The 17,943-nt window shown below is 37.2% G+C and overlaps 1 protein-coding gene across 3 annotated transcripts in view; it reads right to left on the bottom strand.

The window, feature by feature from the left end:
• Window positions 1-343: 343 nt before the first annotated feature.
• The window catches only part of TOX3 (TOX high mobility group box family member 3), an 85,121-nt gene continuing 67,521 nt past the window's right edge, over window positions 344-17,943 (bottom strand). For all 3 annotated transcript variants that reach the window (XM_032998692.1, XM_032998686.2, XM_032998698.2), the window contains 4 exons: window positions 7,549-7,818; window positions 5,958-6,185; window positions 4,514-4,594; window positions 344-2,331 (listed from right to left, as the gene is read on the bottom strand). In XM_032998692.1, coding sequence (XP_032854583.1) covers window positions 1,594-2,331; window positions 4,514-4,594; window positions 5,958-6,185; window positions 7,549-7,818 — 1,317 coding nt within the window. In that variant the 3' untranslated portion in view covers window positions 344-1,593. The remainder of the gene's footprint in view (window positions 2,332-4,513; window positions 4,595-5,957; window positions 6,186-7,548; window positions 7,819-17,943) is intronic.

The following is a 17,943-nucleotide window of genomic DNA, read 5'->3' as shown; positions in this document are numbered from 1 at the left end:
CCTACTATTATGATAAAATAAAAGTCAGACAACTTAGGATCAGCCTGAATCTGAATTGGAGGCTTGTAGATGGGAAGTCCACAGCAGTAGTTGCATTTACATCTGAAATTCAAAGATACAAAGAAAAACACAATTTGCGCTTATTTGCAACTCTGAACACAACTGCTGGGAGACTGGTTCACTATCCTGTTCCTGCAGATAAATGTAACACAGGGTACCACTAATGCTTTGTAACTCTACCACCTGCTTTCTCTCTCTGAAGTCACAGAAACATCAGAGAAGTTGTACACGACTCTTCAGTTGTGCATCGTAATGGACACAAGAGCTGGTCTTGGTTCCGATTGGTATCTGCTTACCCAGTATGTCTGATAAAAAGCCAAAAAGTTAAATAAATTTTCCAGGAAAGCATTTGTGTAAGGAAACATTTCTGTTTTTTCTATCAAAGACTTATGGCTCATCAATTTTACTGAAATGTGTTTATTCTATAGCAAGATAAAAGCATTTATTTTAGATAAGCAAAATACAAACAACTTAATTGCTGCTATCATAACTCATAAAAAAGTATAAAACAGCATAAAAACACAATAAGCAATGTAGCAATTAATAATTCATGTTACCAGTGTTTACATTAAAGCCTCATTTATGAAAACTTTACAACACATGATATGAAAACTTACAACTTTTAAAGAAAATATTTACATTGATTATTCGGTTGTGGAGTTTCATTTAAATATTCTACGGGTTTTACAGCATATTAAAAACTCTTGCATTTTTCATCTTAGCTTTCTGTAATAACAGCTTTATTTAAGTGCATTTCCCTTTTAAAAATACAGTGTATTAAATCTGAAACTCATCACTTCGACACAGAATATAATATTCACATTTGTTCTGCAACTGGAATTAACGTAAGAGGGTAAATGTCAATATATATTTTCTTACAAACTATGGTAGGTTTATTTGAAGAAATGAAGTGAAAGGTTGGGTCAAACATTTAAGTTCAGTTACTTGCATTTGTTTTTCTGAAGACATTTAGGAGAGAAAAAAATTAAGAGCTTTGGCAAAAATCTGTGATTTACTCTATTTTTTCATGACAAAAAATGCCATCAACTAACTCATGTCATACAAGTATGATTGTATGAAATCCAATCATCATTTTACAGGTAGTTACAACTGTGCTTTAAGGGCTTCATGAGTTCATACTGCCTTGAAGTGCATTATTCACTTTTAGAGAAAGAAGGGTTATATCACATAACTCTGAAAGGCCATTTTGCAGTCATAAGGTCCAGGTATTTATTAGGCCATTTGATTCACATATTGTAGGTAAAGCTTAAATAAATTAAAAAGGCAACACATGAAAAAGAGCACAGCTTTTTTTTTTTTTTTTTTTAAACAAAATGATTTATAGTCAGCTAAAAGATGATACACAGCTACATTGTAGTTCTTTATTGCCTATCTAATAGACACTTTAGAGGATCATTCGATCTGTTATGCATCCCTGCATAACTACCATCAACAATTTACAGTTTTCAGCCAAATATGGTTTACCCCTACCCCCTCCATCAACACAAAGCCATGTTGCAAGATCATTTATCTTCAGAAAATACTGACCTGCGATAATACTTGAGTCTGTGTCTGAGATTGTATTTGTGACTGGTGCTGCTGAGGTGCTGGCTGAGGGCTCCCAATGGCAGGGATGGGAGAAGTGATCTGAGAGGCTACTGGAGAATGCTGCTGAGGAGAAGGCTGTGACTGGTGTTGCATATGCTGCATTTGCTGCTGTTGCATTTGCTGAAGCTGTATGTGCTGCAGTTGCTGTTGTAGTTGCTGTTGATTAATTTGCTGCTGAAGATGCTGCTGCTGCTGCAAATGTTGTTGCATGTGGTGCTGAAAATGCTGTTGTTGCATTTGTTGCTGTATTTGCTGATGCATTTGATGCTGATGTAGTTGCTGCTGTTGCATCTGCTGCATCTGCTGCTGCTGGAGCTGCTGTATCTGGTGCTGCTGGCTTTGCATGGAGGGACTGACTTGAGATGAAGATGGCGTTGCCACCATATTTGTTCCCATAGAGCTTATCAATGGAGCTGCAACGTTTGTTGGCATGTTTGGTGCAACAGTAACAGAAGCTACAATCTGATTCATTGGCAGTCTCATGGTTAAAGGTTTTGGAGCAATTGCTCTGGGAAGGGACTGCTGAAGAGTTTGAGGAGATGCCGATACTGTTGCATGTTGAGAAAGGGAAGTATTCAGAATGAGGGAGGAAGACAAATTTGTGGATGCCAACGTTTGCTGGACAGAACGAATTGTCTGGGCCTCAGCAGATTCTGCAGCAGCCTGTGTTTGGAAAATAAATTAATGGTATTTTTAACAGAAAAAACATTGGTACTGTTTACATGGAAATAAAAGTCACAGCCACTGGGGAAGACTTTTTCATATTTTGTTTTCTATCAGAAAAGATCAATCAGTATCGTAAAAAAGATCACTGATCCACTGAGCCACTATATCACCTCTTCATCTGTCTTTGTATACAGTACCTCCAATTCTTACTTGGATAAAAAACTAATCCATGCCCTTGTTCAACATCAGGAAGTCACAAACGTCACGTACATTTTGTGGCTAAAAGAACTAAAAAGGGCCCAGTACTTTCTATATTCATATGTTTTCAAAAAACCCCCTGTTCTTTGGGAGACAAATCTGAGCAGAAGCATATCCCCTTGCACCAGTTACCATGGCATTAGAGTAGTGAACAAATAACAAAACTTCTCAAACAACTTTTAAAAATTGCTTATTGTAGTTCTTTGTACCTAAGGCATCAAGACCTAGGTATCTACAACAGACACAAGCCTAAGGGAACACTCTGGAGGTGCACAGCTGAATACATTGGAAGGGGTACAGCTGCAGCGGTGGGGTGCCCTGCTTCGGGAATCCTGCCTACTTCCAGTGTCCTGGAGGTTTCTGATGAGACACACCTGCAGGAAAACTACAGTCCAAAGAGGCCTATTGTCATAAATTAGGTGTTCTGGTGCTCTGAAGGCATAGTTTCATTAGGTATATTTAAAAATACTGTGTATGTTTACATTAGATATATTGAAGCACCAAAGGTAGGGTTTGCCTTTCATAGTTTTACACATCTGCATTTTACACGACATGTAGAATACCTGTCTAGAATCCCTATCTAAAGACAACAGAGAGAAAAACTCTCTTCCAGCACAGTTAGCTGACACGTTTTAGACATTTACCTTAGAATGTGTCAAACCGTGCTGCAGAAATGTCTATTCCATCCCTACTCTCAGCAACCACCTTGGATGAAAAAGCTACATTGAGAATGTCTTAAATTAGAGGAGATGAGATGAATACTGGACTTAGAGTGTAAATTCCACGCACAGTTTCCCACAAGTTACTTGTCAGCTGACGTCCCACAGATTTGGAGAGAAAATATAATTTCTGATGATTTTGAAAAGGGAATTTAGGACTGACAAATTCTCTCAAATGTATTTAGAATTTCAGCTGGCATTGAACTTAGCATTATGATACTAAAGGCTTTGAGAATATTATCTGAGTCTTAAATACAACAGAAAAATCCAGCTTCTCAACACAAGGATAAGAAATCTTCCAGCTTTCAAGAATGAATGTAATTTCTGCTGTTGTATTTTTAATCATTAATTCTGTGTGATTTAGTAATGCTCTGCAGTTGTACATTCAAATAAATATTCTCAGGAGTTAGATATCACTTTCTTCTGTTGCACTCTTCTGATCAAAGATAATTTTGTAACTGATCTTTATGAAATATTATTAGAGAAATAACCATGTTGATTATTTTTTATCCATATTTTAGGTGTCCGTAAGCATATTTCCATTTATGGTATTCAGATGCAACAGGTCTACAACCAGTGTAGTGCTGCTAGTTAGGAAGGTAAATTCTCAAATAAGAGAACAGAGCTTTGTTTTCTTCACAAGTTTTATTTTAACTTGGGATGCACTAAAATACTCTATGTGGCTCACTGCCAGCTAGTCCATTTGTAAGCACTCTCCAAATTCAGAACCATCACACATTTTTTTCCCCTCACCTGCAAGAAATACTTAAGCTTTGTCATACAATAAGTGCTCTCCAGCTCCATGCAAAGCAAGTCTGTCTTTTGAGAAATAGCACTTGAGGAAAAACAAAACTCTGCGAATATCTTGCAAATATTAATGTCAAAAGATCAGTATATTTTTCATGACTGAATTTTACTTCTGTAGTGAAGTGCATTATTTTGCTTCCATAGATAAAGGAATATGTACATTTACAAAGTTATTGTTTGGTAGTCATTACTGTGTCATCAGAGAGATTTTTTTTATTTTTTTTTTTCAGAGACTAACCAGGTTCAAGCAGCAGAACAATATCTTGTAGATTTGGTATTACAGAAATCTTAGGATTCTACTTTTATTTTGTGTAACACCAGACCCCCACCCCCAGTATTTAAATACCATTGCCAAAAGCTAATTTGCATTACATTGAAGGTATTATTAGGCTTACCTTAGAAACAAGGCTTGCTCTATAGGCAGCAAGTGCCTTTAGGTATTCTTTTTTGGCAGCTTCAGTTTTTCTTTTATATACCTATTAAAAAGAGACCACAATTTCACTAGATTCAATTATTAAGATGTTTTTGCCAGAATGCTGTCAAAATCACTTGCAAAGAAACAAAAAACACAAACCAAAAAACCTGAAAACATTCTACTGTTAGATGTGCTTTTTCTTTCCTGAAAGACCTAAATATTCTTGCAGGTGGTTACAGACTTTCAGGTCTACTCACTGGAATTGCACCACAATTTATGTTGATTTATCATGAATAAAAAAAGCTGATAAAGCAGCAGCCAACTGTTTGACAAGACTACCTATGCACACTTTACCTCCCCAGGAAATTGTATTTTAATGACTCTAAGTAACAAGGATAATTAGAAGACTGAGTATTTCAGATGCTGAAAAGTATCTGCAATAATATAAAATAGCAAAAAATGCCTATGTAGTATTTTTTTTAAAACAAATATTCGAACTATTAAAAAAATCTTTATACTTTCAGAAAAGGTAGTTCTTATAACTTGGACAATTCACTTTCCCAAAGCCAATACGAGAGAATACCATTGAGTTAAACAGGAACAGTTAGGCAAAAATTAACTGATCTGTATTTCTAGTCATTGGTAAATTTAAAGTTCACCTTTAATTCATGTTCACCATCATCTGTTAGATCAGACTAAAAGTTTCCAAATGTACTTCGCAAACAAGTATCATACATATCTTGCCAGAGGGTGTCCTATGCGGGAATCTACTCTTCCATCTCAACTTCCATTAACTGTTACTGGGAGCTACATGGAGTATCAAGAGGCAAAAAGCCTCAAAGGATTTTAATTTTTTTCCTTCAGTTCGTGTGTAGGAGTTACATGTGTATAGAAAGAAGAATAACCCTCAAGGAAGAACAAAACTCATCATTCTGTACCAAGTTTGAGTTGGAGATAACATTTCACATATGACATTGTAATGAGGCACAGAGGATTGGCTTCAAAGGTTGGAAATCAACACGCTTTGTAAGAAATTCATAAGGCAGATCAAAGGAAAATGGTAAATGTGCTGTACCTTCCCCTTTTCTCTTCTAACTTCTGATTAATAGGAAACAAGAGCTTTGAAAAGGAATCATCAAAAGATGGCCTTAACAGGACTCTAGGACAATATCACCTGAGCTTTTTTTACAAACTGCCCTTTTTAAAATTTAAAGACAAATACAGCCATTTAGTACTACCTACTGACTCTTATAACAAAATGCTGGTTAGATGCCAGGTCTTCAGTAAGTTCAAAAATCAATGTTGCTCTACAGAGTAAGAGGGCTACATCAGCAAGTAGTGTGGTCCACTCAGAGCAGAGGTAGGATTTTTTACAAGGATTACTATTTTACTTCTCGTGAGACAACCCTGCATCAATTTTTTACCTGTTTTTGTTCTTCTCCTAAACTGTCCCACATAGATGCCACTATTTTTGAAACCTCTCCAAATGTGGCATTCGGGTTCTGCCCTTTAATGGCAGCTTGTGTATCCCTGAAGAAAAGGGCATATGCTGACACTGGCTTTTGTGGCTCATTGGGATCTTTCTTTTTCTTCTTCTTTGGAGTCTTGGGCTTCTTGCCAGAATCTGGGGCAGCTCTTTTTTCTCCAGTAGCCTAAGAAACGGTAATAACAAGAACAGTCAATATATGCATGAAATAAATCAGATTAATTCCAAAAAAATATCGACAGTCTGTCTTAACAATATATGGATAAAGCTACTCTGTAGACAACATTTCGTAGAGTCCTGTTGTGCAAGCGTTTCACCTACCAACGAGTACTTAGTCTCAGCTTAATCTCATCAGATCTACTGGAACTAAATGCATGAATAGTTACCGCTCATTGTAAGCACGGCTCAGATAGTCAAATCCAAGGAGCTTGACCTGAAAAAGTACACCTCAATGCTAATTTGTATTAAAAAAAAAAAAAAAAAAAGATTTAATCTAGCGTATATTTTGAATAGCCAATCTATGTTTTTCCATTAAGATGTAATTTCAGCAGCAGAGACTCAAAAGGCAAGAGCTTGGAGGCATTTCCCGATTCCCAGACTTAGACTGCCAATTTAGACACGGGTCAGGGGTTAAAAATCCCACCCTTTGGGCAAAAAGTGGCAGCTACTCTGCAGTTTGTATCCACCTGCAGCAAACACCCCCCCTGCCCCCCAGGTACCTCCAGTACCCCGGGTCACTGCCAGCCCTGGTCTGACCCCACACCTCCCTCTTTCCCCTGGGACGGGGAACCCCCGAGCACCACACGCGGGACTAAGGGGAACCTCCGGCCCCTGCGTACGCCTCACGTCCTGTACCCTCTTGTGTTGAACTATGCACAGGTTATTGCAACGAGGGGATAAAGTGGCACTAAATATAACTCTAAGACATTCATTTTACTCTGATATTCTGAGGATCCTGTACAATGATCTTTCCATATGCACAATTTCCATTAAGTTAATGAGAAAACCTTTCATGGTACAGTCTAAATTAGGCCCTTTAAATACATTGCTATAAGAACATTTGTGCTATAAGAACATTTATGCTTTATTTTGTTGATAAAATTTTCCTTTTATAACAGTTTTATTTAAAGCAAAATGTAAATTAACTAAACTTAGAGTCAGAAGAGTGCTTATTTTATTTCTATCTAAATGCGTCTATGTTTTATATGACCCCAGAGAATACCAAAATGACAAAACTGTCCAAAGTTGATGAGTAAAGAGATTCACCAGATCTATAAAATCTGAAATTAATTATGAATGTATTAGACCAAATATATATATGTGAGTATGTATATTCTTACATTTATTATTATGAACATATTATGGAAACTTCTTAAGTAAAGAAGCTAAACAGCAAATTAATCATATTCCACTATACTGTAACATTTGTACCTTACATGACCACACTGCAGCTGAGATGATATTGCCACATTCAGGAAATTACAGCATATAGACATGTAAACCTTACTACAGTGCATGGAATAACTTACTCTATTTGATTCATCTGCATCTTCTTCATTTATAGAGCTGGATGGGGAAGGAGTGGCTGATTTACTTGCAGGAGGGGAGGGAGAAGTGTGTGGCAAATTAGTGCCTCCTAAATTTAGCCCCAGCTGTGCACTTAGCTGAGACTGGTTAATGGTGGTTAGCTGAGAAGGAGGCATAATTCCCGAATGAGCAGCATCAGTCATATGGACAATAGATCTCATAATCAGAGAGTGATCCTGGCGATATTGGGAAACTTGTGTGTGACTCTGATCCTAAAAGAGATTGAAATATTACTTAGTCATTAGCAGTTACCATATAGCATTATCACATATAGATTTTTTTCACAGGTTTACAGAACTGACACTGTCAACTTGCAGATTGTTTCATTTCTTTTTAATGAATTAAGTGCATTATTAATAAATTATATGCAGCAACAGTTACCACACTTGCCCCAGATTTTACTTCTCCCCCACCTGTGGGTGTTTTTTTTGTGGAGTAAAAATTTAATTTCCCCTTTTTCAAACATTTCTTCTCTTGATGTAGTGTGAAGTACCCACATAAACAACAGGGAAACAGGCTGGCTGACAATACAGGGAAAACATTGCAACTGAGAAGACACAAACTGCTGTCAAATGCAGAAAGTAAACAAATCCAGGGCAGGTGGAGGGGGGGTGGGGATATATATAGAGAGATAAGGAAAAGCATCTTCCTTTACTGACACTCAATTATTCTTAGCTGTTACTAGTAACAGTAGTTGGTATAAGACAATTCTTTTTGAGTGGGATTTTAAAGTTGTTTTAAACAAAGAACACTGCCCTGCCAGCTCTCGAGTGCAGACACTGCAGCATGCTGGAGAACCATTTGAGTAATCCTAATCACTCCTAAAAATCCTTGTTTGCAAGTACTGCACCAAACTACACATTTTTATCTTTAATCCAACAAACACATGTAGAAGTAGCAAGCTACGTACCAATCACTGACTTTATTTTTTTTGTATTTCATGTCTCAGAAACTCAAGTGCTTTCATGGCTTTGTTTCTACTCTTTCTTGAGGGCACAGACTATGTCCTCATCTACATCTGCCCAACATTTACCACATTTGAAAATAAAAAGAAGAAAGACCGTGAAGGTAAAGTCAACTGGAATCTGCCTATGAGCAACTCAGTTTTCTTATTTTTAACCACACATATCAATACACAATGAAGGAACATTAAAACAGAAAAGAAGATTTTTAGAACAGTTAATAAGTGAAGAGAATAAATAGATCACAAATTGATTCAGCAACATGATTAATCTATAGCCATTGTTGGAACGGACAGAAACAAGAGAAATAAACTAGATTTTGAAAACTCTTTCATTATTAATAACCTACATAGCAATTAATAGCAGGTGCAATGATCCTTAATGAAATGACACAGAACAAAACAGCAATGCTGGGCACCCAGCGTACAGTCCACCAGACTTCCACAATGCAGTTTCACCTTCCCACTGCTTTCTTATTAAAGCATGGATAAGCCCAAACGAATTTTCAAAAATCTGTGTCAGCATGGAGGCACATTTAGCCCAAGTGACTTTCCTCCTACTTTTTACAACTCTCCCCTCGAAAGAGACAGTGACTCTGTGATCCTGAAAGCTTTTTCTTAGATGGGACAAGTGCAGCTGTACAAAGAAGCAATACACGTGTTAGAGAAGATGCACACCCTGCCTCATCCATCTTATGTACAAGTGCTGCAGCACACTGCTTCCCTGTAGCAATAAATCATATTAATTCTGAATTTGGCACTCGTGTCTTTCTGCTGAAGCCTATACAGAAAAAAAGAAGTCCTTCTTAGCATAAAAGTACACGTAGTATGGCACCTGGACCCAGTACAGCTGAAGTTAACCCCACAAACTCATGATCCTATACACTAGGTCTCACTCTCACTTTCCCCATACCTTCCAAGCCATTGCCAGCTTGGCTCATCATCCATACTATACCACACTGCTTTTCCTACTTCTTAAATGCTTTTAATATTTTCAGTAAAGGAGTGTAGTTCCTTAGAGATGAATGCATGTGCCAAAAGTAAAGCACTTGATTCAGAAAGATCAAAACATCAGACTTATTGGCTGAAATATCCATTTGCTTCAGGGCATCTTTCTGTGAAAATTTACTACCATTAACTATAGGGTCACTTTGATTGTGACTTGTATTGGCATTGGCATCTGGAAGTCATTCAAAGTCTTTTGTAAAAGGATATCACTTTCTGCATGTTACTCCATTCATTTTAGTTTACAGACATTACTTTATTGTATGAAGAAAAATTCAGCTGGCAAAGCAAAGGTGGAGATCATTAGAATGACCGTCTCATAGAAATTAACTTTCTTCATTATTTTGCAGGCAGTACTTTCTTGGAGGTGTTCTACACCTATAAGGCTAGATTTTGTTCTTTATTGATACACAATACTGGCCTTTCTGGCCTTTACACCGAGGCCACAGAATGTGATGACATAGGTTACAAACCATTCACTCTAAGTCTTGTCATTTTGGTTGCATCTATGATTTTATTGAGACTAAATTCTCCTGACTTGCACTGACCCAGAATCTAATTTTATACACAAGCCCATGAATTCTTAACTGTCCCTTTTTCTGACACTATTTGATGCTTGTGTGGTTTTTTACATCCATTTATTAAATACCAGTTTTTCTTTTCTATATATTTTCCTAATGTTTTAAGCTTTTTTTTTTTTATCTTAAAAACTTCCATAAAAGCTAAAGGTGGAAACAGCAATATTTTGTAACTGGCTATCTAGCACCAAACAGTTAAGACATATTATATATAAAAGAAAATATTTTATAACATTTCCTATCTCTTATCATTTCATCATACGTGCATATGATAACAACAAACAACGTATTTTCTGCACTTTGAATTTAAGTTATATGGCTAATAAATATTTTTTTAAAAAAATCACAAAGAAAGGAATGGGAATTTCATTTTTCACTTTGTGGTACTTTCTTGTGGACATCAACAACCTGTGGTCCCTATAGAATAGCTTTCAGTCAAGGAAACATAAAACATTTTTTAGGTTTGTACTGTGGTTTGGCAAGTAAGAAGAAGGTAGAGGAGCTAGTCAATAGCAGTGTTAAAGTCCACAGCATTTGTACATAGCTCCTGAGCAAACAAAATCTTTTAAGGAGTAATCTATAATCAAAAAAACCCCAAAATTTCCATCAATTATCTTAAATCTTATTTTTTCCCTTATACTGCAAAGACCAATACTGAACACCAAAAGGATCAGTACCATTTCATTATGTATGCGTTTATCAAATAAATTTTTAACACCAAAAACCATCTTATATCAGGAGCATGCATAGAAATACAAGTGCACTAAAACATCCACATGACATCCTAATTACATTACTATACGAAAACTGAAAAGCTCATGTATTCAAAACAATCCACTGAGAATACTGTGAAAATTTTAGAGAATATCACAAACTCTTTTACATAAACTTAAGCAGAAGTAAATGTGATACACAAGTATTATAGGCATTCAGGATTTTTGTAACATTGTGCAAAAATGACAGATTAGTTCTGACAAAAATTCATGAACTTCTCAAGCGGACCGAAGCAAGTTTTGATTGAGTCTGATCTGCTTTACAGCCTTGGATTGAGGCTAGGCAAAACTTGATGATTTTAACACAAGTCAGGCAAAACTCAACCACTGGTTTACTCAGCATGATAATCAAACAAGGACATAATGTGTGAAATGGAAAACCAAAGAGAAATAGCTTATGTGATTCCTCTGCAGACTGAAATAACTTCGTCTCAGACCTCTCGTTACCCTACAGGAGTGCTACAAAAAACCCTAAGGTATAGAGAGTTACTGAGGGTAATGTCAGCCACCTCTCTGGTCTCTTCAATTACACACATGGATTAAAAAAAAAAAAAAGCAAAATATGGTCCAGAATCTTTCCCCCTTCTCAAAACACCTTTATAGTGACTGTATCTAGGCATATAGGCTTTCTATTACCACTCTCTTGCATGGCTCCAACAGCACACATTATAAGACATTCAGCATGTGATGCATAGAAGGCCTCATCAAAGGAACCGTACGGATATCCACCCATCAAACTATCCTACTCTCAACTATTCTAATCTATTTAGACAGTCATGCCAAAGAAGTAATATTTAGTCATATCGCCAAAGGACACATCTCTCAGCATGTTCCAAATACATAGCTTATTTTACTTTGATTTCTAAGAGTAAGTTCTCAAAAATTGATAAAATACCAGTTCCTCAACAGTCACTATAAAGCAAACAACTGAGTAATGAGACTTAAATAGAGGAATGTGTGAACTCCCGTGCTTTAATTTATACAGTATTATCAAAGATGCTTTTCAACAATTACTGTACCTGAGCCAGTAAAAGTGAAACATACCATTGAGTACACTAAGGGAAAAATTAAGGTAATAAAAGACAGTTTGTTCTTCTGTTATCAAGACATTAAGCATCCAGTAGTTAATACATCTAGTATTTATTTTGACAGATAAATGCATCCAGCCATTACATCGAGAGATGCCCTAATTTCCACTTACCCTGCATTTTAAGAATCATTTACATACAATAGCATTATCCTGGATTTCTACCCTGATATAATTTGAATCTCTAGGAAAATTCAACGTGATATTTTTAAACAGAACTAGGAAAATACTTTTTAGAACATTTTGAGTAACACTGAAGTCTTGATTAAAATCAATGTCTACAGCCTTCAATCATTTAAATAGGCAACACCTCCAGTAAGACTCTAGCCATGTCAGGACTGAGCCCATGGAAGTGCCTACAGGAAGATGCAGGGCTGGGATCTGACCCTATACTGCATGAGCTAGTTTTCTGAGAAAGTGAGAAATCTGCCAACAAAAATAACTATGCAAAACTGAACATTTATGGTTATGTTCACTGTGCCCTGGTTTCAGAAGCTGACTTAAAACATTATATATTCTATTGCCTTAGGAATTTGTCACTGTCAATGTAACATAAGCTGATGTAATATTTTAAAGGATATATTTAAGTTGAAGCAAATGCACTGCAATATAAAGAGGGAAATACTCAGTTGTCCCTGTCCGTAAATTACTCCCTTTACTTTTGGGCAAGTCAGCATATCTCTAGAAGAAATCCTCAATACTCTTTTTCTCCACAAGTAAAGTATAGATAAAAGAATCCATTAATCTAAATTTTTACAAGATTGGAATTTGCTGCCAATCAAAACAAATCAAACTAACAGGATGCTTTTCTCTGTCAGAGATTAAATCCTTACTTAATAGAATACAAAACAGTTGCACTTGGTACTGCCACCACTGAAGAAGTGTCCTTCCTCTCCCCTCCTCAGATAGTGCCATCAGTAATAGATCTGTCACACTGCAGTTATCAGAAGATCCACTACAAGCAGCAGCTTCTTTTCTCTGGCAATGAGAAAACTCCCATGTTTTGCTTCATGTCTCTGTAGAAAAGAAAACCTTACCTAATTTAATTCCCAAATAAAAGCTACAGCAAACAGTACATGTTGGTTCAGAAAAAAATTATGTCTGCAGCTGGATCTAAAAGAACGGTTTGTGACAGAAGGTTTATGTACATTCTGCTGCCTGAAGAACATGAAGAATATGCAATTTTTTGGTCTGTGTGCTCCTCCAGTCCCACTACATTCAAATGACTCTTTTCAGTTCAGACAGAGCATATAAGTCAGAGAAGAGACATGAAAATAAAAAAACAAACAAACAAAAAAACAACAACCAAACAAACCCAAACCCAACAAACATGAGGGCCCACTGAATTATTCCTCAAAACTGAGCAACTATCTCCTTTTGTTCTGGCAATCTCAGATGTCTCTAGAAATTCATCTCCTGCTATATGATAGAGTTTTCTTATATGACTGCAACCTCCAAGGTAGTTTAGCATGTTTTATCAGCATCATTCTTATTTACTGTCCCTTGCTCTTCTCTGGGGTCTGACCTGCAACCACGTTTGCAGTGACGCCTCGCATGCCTGGTGCTCCTCATACTCCTCTGTGCAGCTTCAGAGCAGACAGCCTGACCTGTTACAGGGGTGGTAAGAGTGCTGTGAGACCGCCAAATCACAAGTTAAAACCACTTCTTCTATGGAACCACATTTGGGGATTAGGAGCACACCGACACCAGGCAGTGCAGCACCCCCTCAGAGATGGGATTCCAAGCAAGAAGGTGCCAAGGGACTGGGCCAGCCAGCCTGGGCACCTGCCAGACCAGCACCGCACCGCGTCCCGGGACTTGGCACCTCAGCAACACTGCTCTGTGGCCTCTACTGTACCAGCTCACTCACAGCACGCTCAGCTATCTCGGGTGAAGAAATACTAAAAGCTCACAGCCAGGCCAAGATCACACAACTACCCAACTAAGAGACAACAACTTTTCTCTGAAATGCTTATCATTCTTACTCAAGATGCACCACTGCTCTAGCATGAAGCATTTGCTCTTTGGGAACTTTCTTCTTGCCCATTTACTTTCCTGTGACCCCGTAGGTTCCTCATGCAGTCCCCAAAGGGGGCTGAAGGGGTAACGCCTCCTGGTTGCCTCTGTTGCCCCTGAGTCCTTCTGCTCTGGCAGACGGGCAGCACCATGGGCTTGCTACAGCCCTCCACCCAACCACAGTGCTGCTACTGATGCTTTAGCATCACCTAATTCACAACTTCTTTATAATTTAATTTTTACATCATTTTGTAGAGACATTTAAAAACAGATTCTCCACTCTCTTCTCCCCAAACGTCTACCATACTTTAAAGCATATTGAATCACACTCCTTTTGGACAAGGTACCCAACAGCATGATCACAATACATGTGTGACTCAGATCACAGATCTGGGCTCTGATCTGATGAGTCTGTTGGCATGAGGAGCTTCTCTCCAAATTAGCAGTACAAGCTTAGGTCTGCTGTATGCAAACAGTGAAAGCACATTGCAAACAAATCCTGGATAGTTAAAATTAAGTCCCAGAATGTCAGATAAATGCTGTTAGCAGTTTTGTTACAACCTCTGCAACTTCAGGCGCTTCAGATACCAAATCAAAGGCAGACTTCACAGGTCGTTACTATGCAGTAAGCAACGTGGAGAGAGACTGCAAGGAAGCATGACAACTAACAAACATTATCAAAGGTAACAAAAATTGTGCAAGAAATTTGGAGAGATAGACTTGGGGGTTACATGGCATTTGTTTCTTTAAAAATTGCTACAAGTGTTGCTCTGGGGAGGGGGAGTGGTGTATTTTTTTCTTGGGGCTGGGGAGGGGAGGTTGGGGGGGTTTTGTTCGGGTTTTCTTTGTTTGTTTGGTGGTGGTTTTTAAAGCAAGACAGAAAAGTAGGTCTCATTATCTTTTTCATTACCAGAGCCAGTACATTTTTTTCCAGCTACCTGACAACATAGAAAAATTTTAAACCTATAGCGATTTAGCATTTCTTTATAGCTTGAGAATTTGAAGTAGGAGCTGAGTATTGGGTAAGATGTCCAGGGGGACACACAGGTGGTAACAGCAGAGAATAGCAGAAATTTCAAAAGCAGTTTTCAATTGACCCAAGAATGAAGGGTGGCTGGACTCAACAAAGCCTTTGGCCAGGTACAACACATCCAGACCAGCTGTAGCATCTGCCTCATTTGGTAGCTTAAGAAAGCAGCACCTGATTTTAGAGTTTAAACTTTAATGTTTAGAGGAAGCAGAACAGTTTAAACCATGGCCCAGGCTTAATGCACAGCTGGTGTCCACGGTCACATACGTCTGTGTTCCTTCTGAGCTCAGTTCTTAGGAATATCAGAGATTCAGCTTCTGCTCCAATTCCTGACAGCTTTCCCAGTGGGGTGTATCATTTTCCACATATTCATATGGCACCTCACAATATTTTCTGGAGAGGATGGATCTTGATTTAGGCATTATCAACATAAAATAGTCACAGTCTTTTTTTCCTGGACTGTTCTGCCAATGTTACTGTGTTTCTCTTCTTTTGTGCGGAAGTCCCTCATGTATCTCAATAGGTAATAACCTACTTGTACCATTTTTCTTTTTTTTTTTTTTTTTTTTTTTTTTTTTTAACACTAGCAGTACCTGCTATTCAGTGTATTTGGCAACTGCTGCCACTTTGTTTCCTATGGTCTTTCTTGCAGTTACTACAAGTTGCCTATTTTTGAAAAGAACACCAGAATATGTTTGCTTCTCCAACCACAATAGCTCATTAACAGATGGCCCATTGTGTCTGTCTCGATGAGAAAGGAGGGAAGAGCATGTCTCAGAAAAAATGACTGTTATCCACACAAAGTATTACAATGTCACTGAGGACATGAAAATCTACACACTATTAAAACCCTATTATTTAGTACATCATCAGGCTAGCACCGTCTTCATATGATGTTAAAGTCGTAGCATGTAGCTCCCGCTCAGAAGCCACTGCTGTCTGTTGCCTCCAGGGTTTTCAGCCCATTATCCACCTCCCCCCAAGTCCCCACGAGCTGTGCACACATGCGCTCTGAAAGGCAACTAAAGAATGCACAACTATGGCATTAGACGTAAAATAAAAATATATTTAACTACACACTTATCAGAAAAAAATTACTCTGTAAAGCCTTGAAAGTTCATCAGCAAAGCACAGAGCTCAGATCTGTGGGCAGAAACCAGACTGTGACAGCGCTGAGCTGATAGCAGGCACCAGAGCTGCAAAATCCCAACTGAGTCCTAAAGGTCTAATTTTACAAAGCGTCCACCACCATTTGAAAGGCTCTGCGTATGGCCAAATGTCACTGATCTGAGCCACCAGAGCTTCATTTAATTTGCTATTACTTAATTTTGAGATTAATTTTTCCTGGTACCACAAATTGCTAAAAATAGTGGTGATAACAGCTACCATTTCTGCCGGAAAAGTTCAACAGAAACCAGACTAACACTGTTGATTTTAAACTGGAGTTTAGTAATCCACTGTAGTAATCAAAGAAAAAATAGAAATAAGAAAACTGTGAAGATAACATCTTTTCCTAGTAAGAATAGCTGTTACTCCTATAAATGAATAATTATAACCTTCCGGATTTAGTTATGTGTTTTGTATTAAAGATGACAATAAACATGTTCATAATAATAACAAGGGCTTGTTTTAATAGACCGTTCCAGGCGTTAAACATATTAATGACCCATGAAATAACTGTTTCATCTGCAACACATTAAACAATGTTGTTATAACATTGTATTAATTGAAAACCTACACCATTCTCTCTAGATAGGAGATTACAGAGGTTATTAAAAGAGAGATTTACAAATAAGTTTCACTGTAAAGGAAAATTAAACATATAAATTAGAGGCATGCAGTCAGGTGAGTAGTGAAATAACTGTCTTTTGCCAATTTTAAAGCAACTTGTTTAGCTTTTATTCTTGCAATATTCTGTTAATCTATTAATTTAAAGTTAATTAGCAATCTGGGAATTGAAATTACTAAAAAAGAAAAAAGATTGAGACCTTTAAGTAAAAGGCACCACTGTTCTGAAACATTAATAATCTGTTATATGCAGCCTTTAATAAGCTCAAATTTGCAACTCAGCTCTTTAAAGCCACACCATTGAGCTGTTTATTTTAAAAGTCTCTTCTTGAAATAAAAGCAATAGTCACCATCATGTCTTTGATTTGAGCACACTGCCACTCCTAAGTAGTAATGTAATTAAAGATGAGCATATTCCACTATGAATTAGCCTTATCTGTGCAGAATCCTGAATGTACTGGCAGCACTGCAACAATTATAAACAAGCTCAAATCTTCATCAAATAGGAAACACATTTTCTCTAGCAGCATAAGTAATATCGGGAGCATTATATGTAAAATTATCAGTCTGTTTTTGTAACATCTGTACTTTTTTGAATAAAAGAAAAAAAAAAAAACAGACTGAAAGAGACAATTATTTTACTGTCTGTTTCTTAGATATCAGAAAGAGAATTTTGAAATTCATCAAAGCTAACCTTCTGTTATGTACAACAGGCTAAGCTGAAAAGAATGTTAACAAGTTCAATTTTCATTCAATCAGCACTACTGCTCTCTGAAATGTTTCATTGCAGGAAAGAAATAAAAATAATCTATATGGTAATTATGAGGATGAATCCCCCAGTAACTTTCAGCTACATGAAAGGTCAGTTCTATTCAAGATATTTTATCAGTCCCCTGCACATACTCCTGTCCTGTCATTTTAAATCTGAACAGCATTTTATTTTCCCATTTACAGCTACCTGCAGAATTAAGTACTTAAGCCAAATAAGAAAAAAAAAAAAAAAAAAAAAGAAATGTTGAATGCTGGCAAAGGCTATAATAGCATGGAGATAAATCGTTCAGCTGCTCTCTCTCAAGCCTCTGGGGCTGCAGATTTTTCT

Source organism: Tyto alba, unplaced genomic scaffold (assembly GCF_018691265.1).
Source record: "Tyto alba isolate M040663 unplaced genomic scaffold, T.alba_DEE_v4.0 Super-Scaffold_26, whole genome shotgun sequence".
Classification (NCBI taxonomy): Eukaryota; Metazoa; Chordata; class Aves; order Strigiformes; family Tytonidae; genus Tyto; species Tyto alba.
This window is presented reverse-complemented; position numbering and strand designations above follow the sequence as displayed.